At 44.7% G+C, this 2,059-nt stretch overlaps 1 protein-coding gene across 1 annotated transcript in view; it reads right to left on the bottom strand.

Moving 5' to 3' along the window:
- Positions 1 to 479: 479 nt before the first annotated feature.
- Positions 480 to 2,059, bottom strand: part of LOC108759488 (uncharacterized) — a 2,553-nt gene continuing 973 nt past the window's right edge. The window contains exons 3-6 of the mRNA XM_018504960.1: positions 1,531 to 1,685; positions 940 to 1,360; positions 593 to 852; positions 480 to 500 (exon numbers count right to left, since the gene is read on the bottom strand). Of these exons, the coding sequence (XP_018360462.1) occupies positions 480 to 500; positions 593 to 852; positions 940 to 1,360; positions 1,531 to 1,685 (857 nt within the window). The remainder of the gene's footprint in view (positions 501 to 592; positions 853 to 939; positions 1,361 to 1,530; positions 1,686 to 2,059) is intronic.

Here is a 2,059-nt window from a genome sequence, read left to right as displayed (position 1 = left end):
TTCCGATGTAATCAGTTTCTGATAGGTTGAAATCTTAATATCTAATTCCTGTTTCTCTATTGTGCGCAGGCCCTAATAGATAAAGGATGGGATACAAAATGGGTGGGGGACAAAAATGCAAGAGTTTCAACCACAGACTTCTATATATACTACTAGACTGCTAACTTCCTTAGTACAAGTACAAGCTTCTTTCTTCTTCTTTAATTATTGGCTCCTGCCTCCAAGTATTAAAATAGGAGGTCGATACGGCCAGATCACGTCAGTTATATATAGACTGTGGTGTGTAGTATTATCCGAACTAACAAAGTAGACGTAACGCGGTAATAGTATAGACGGAGCGCCAAGACCTCGCGACAGAGTGTCATATGAGAAGGTCCGCTAGGATGGGAGGGGAGTGGTTGAGGCAGGGAGTAAAGCGCCTGCGCAGGTCTCAAGGAGGAGGAGCGAGAATATGAACTTAGAATTGCCTGCAACATAATTTACTGAAGTTGGTTATAAGCCTGCAAAGGTATTCAGAGGGTTTAGAAATTGCTTGAGCAAATTTAGTTAAGTTATCGCGTGCGGATGAAATTTGATTGATGGCGCAACATACAAGTCTCGTACTACCCCTGGACTCAGGACACTCGTATATCATATGAATCATGTCTTGTTGTGGTGCCCCACAGGGACAGGAAGGATCATCGATTAAATTTTTCCGGTGGAGGCTGTAGTTTAAATTGTAATGGTTGGAACGTAAGCGGTTGATCATGACAATGCTCTCTCTAGGAATGTTTATACGGAAATACCAAGGCTTGGCGGACCTTTTAAAAATATTAGAGAAGTAAAAGGAGCCCTTAATATCTGCTTGAGATTCTAGATATAGGTAAAAGTTATCAGAGATTTTTTGCTTAATGACCGTGCAGAGGTCAGAGTATGGTACTTTAAAATTACGTTCAATACCTTGGCGAATTGCGCGTTTGGCTAGCTGATCGGCCTTTTCGTTTCCGGAGATCCCCCTATGAGAGGGGATCCAGATGAAATTGATTTCTGTACCCTTAGATTCAGCCTCCTCTAACACAGATCGGATAAGCGGAATGAGGTAGTTGTTTGTTGGGTTGCGAAAGCTTTTGACCGCCTTAAGGACGCTTTTAGAGTCCGTAATAATAGTTGCCTTTGGTAGTTTGCGATCAATGGCCAGCGTGATAGCAGTGTAAATCGCATATGCTTCCGCCGAGAAAACGGAGGTGTACGGTGGAAGTTTAAGCATAAGTTCCCCTTGCAACTGTGGGGCCAAAACCGCCGCCCCCACGTGCGTGCTATGATCCACCTTAGACCCGTCGGTGTAGAAGAGAGTTGAGTCGGATGTGAGATCTCGGAATTCCTGCTCAAAGAGGGATTGAGCGTTAGATGTAGGAAATGCGTTAACTACATCCGCAGGAGAGAGCGAAAGAGTGGCGTAGGAGAGAGAGACAGTAGTGGAGCGAAAAGAAGAACAAAATCCAGGTAGAGTGAGAGAGCAGTCAGTAGAAGAGTGATAGGATATCCACGTACGATGGAAAATAAGGGTCGCAGGGAAGTGCCTGTGTAAGTAGTTAGTTCTAGAGGTGCCGATAGCCAGATCGCAAAGTTGATGCAACTTGTCGACAGTGATGTGTTGTTGTACCGAAGATATTTTAAGAAAATAGCGCGAAGCAAGTAGCCGGAATCTATGGGTGAGTGTGAGTTCAATCGACTCAGCGAAAATGACATTCAAAGGAGTGGATATGCGGTAACCGAAGCAAAGACGAAGAGCCTGATTTTGGATGATTTGAAGTGCACGGGACAGGTTGTTTTTGAGTCCAAAGATTAGAGCCGAGTATTCGATAGATGCTCGTAGCATTGCTCTACAGGGTGTTTGGCGACTACCGCATTTTTTGTCATACGTGGGTAGAACAGCCTATACTGAATCAAAAAGTCCTGTACTATTTTGAGGTGTCAGCAATAGTTAACGAGATATTAACGTTTAAAAGATAGCCAAATACGCACGTCCCCCCGACCTCCTATTGCCGAAGGCACAGCCCACCGAGCGCACGGCGCGCGG

The sequence above is a fragment of the Trachymyrmex cornetzi genome, unplaced genomic scaffold (assembly GCF_001594075.2).
Source record: "Trachymyrmex cornetzi isolate Tcor2-1 unplaced genomic scaffold, Tcor1.1 scaffold189, whole genome shotgun sequence".
Lineage (NCBI taxonomy): Eukaryota > Metazoa > Arthropoda > Insecta > Hymenoptera > Formicidae > Trachymyrmex > Trachymyrmex cornetzi.
This window is presented reverse-complemented; position numbering and strand designations above follow the sequence as displayed.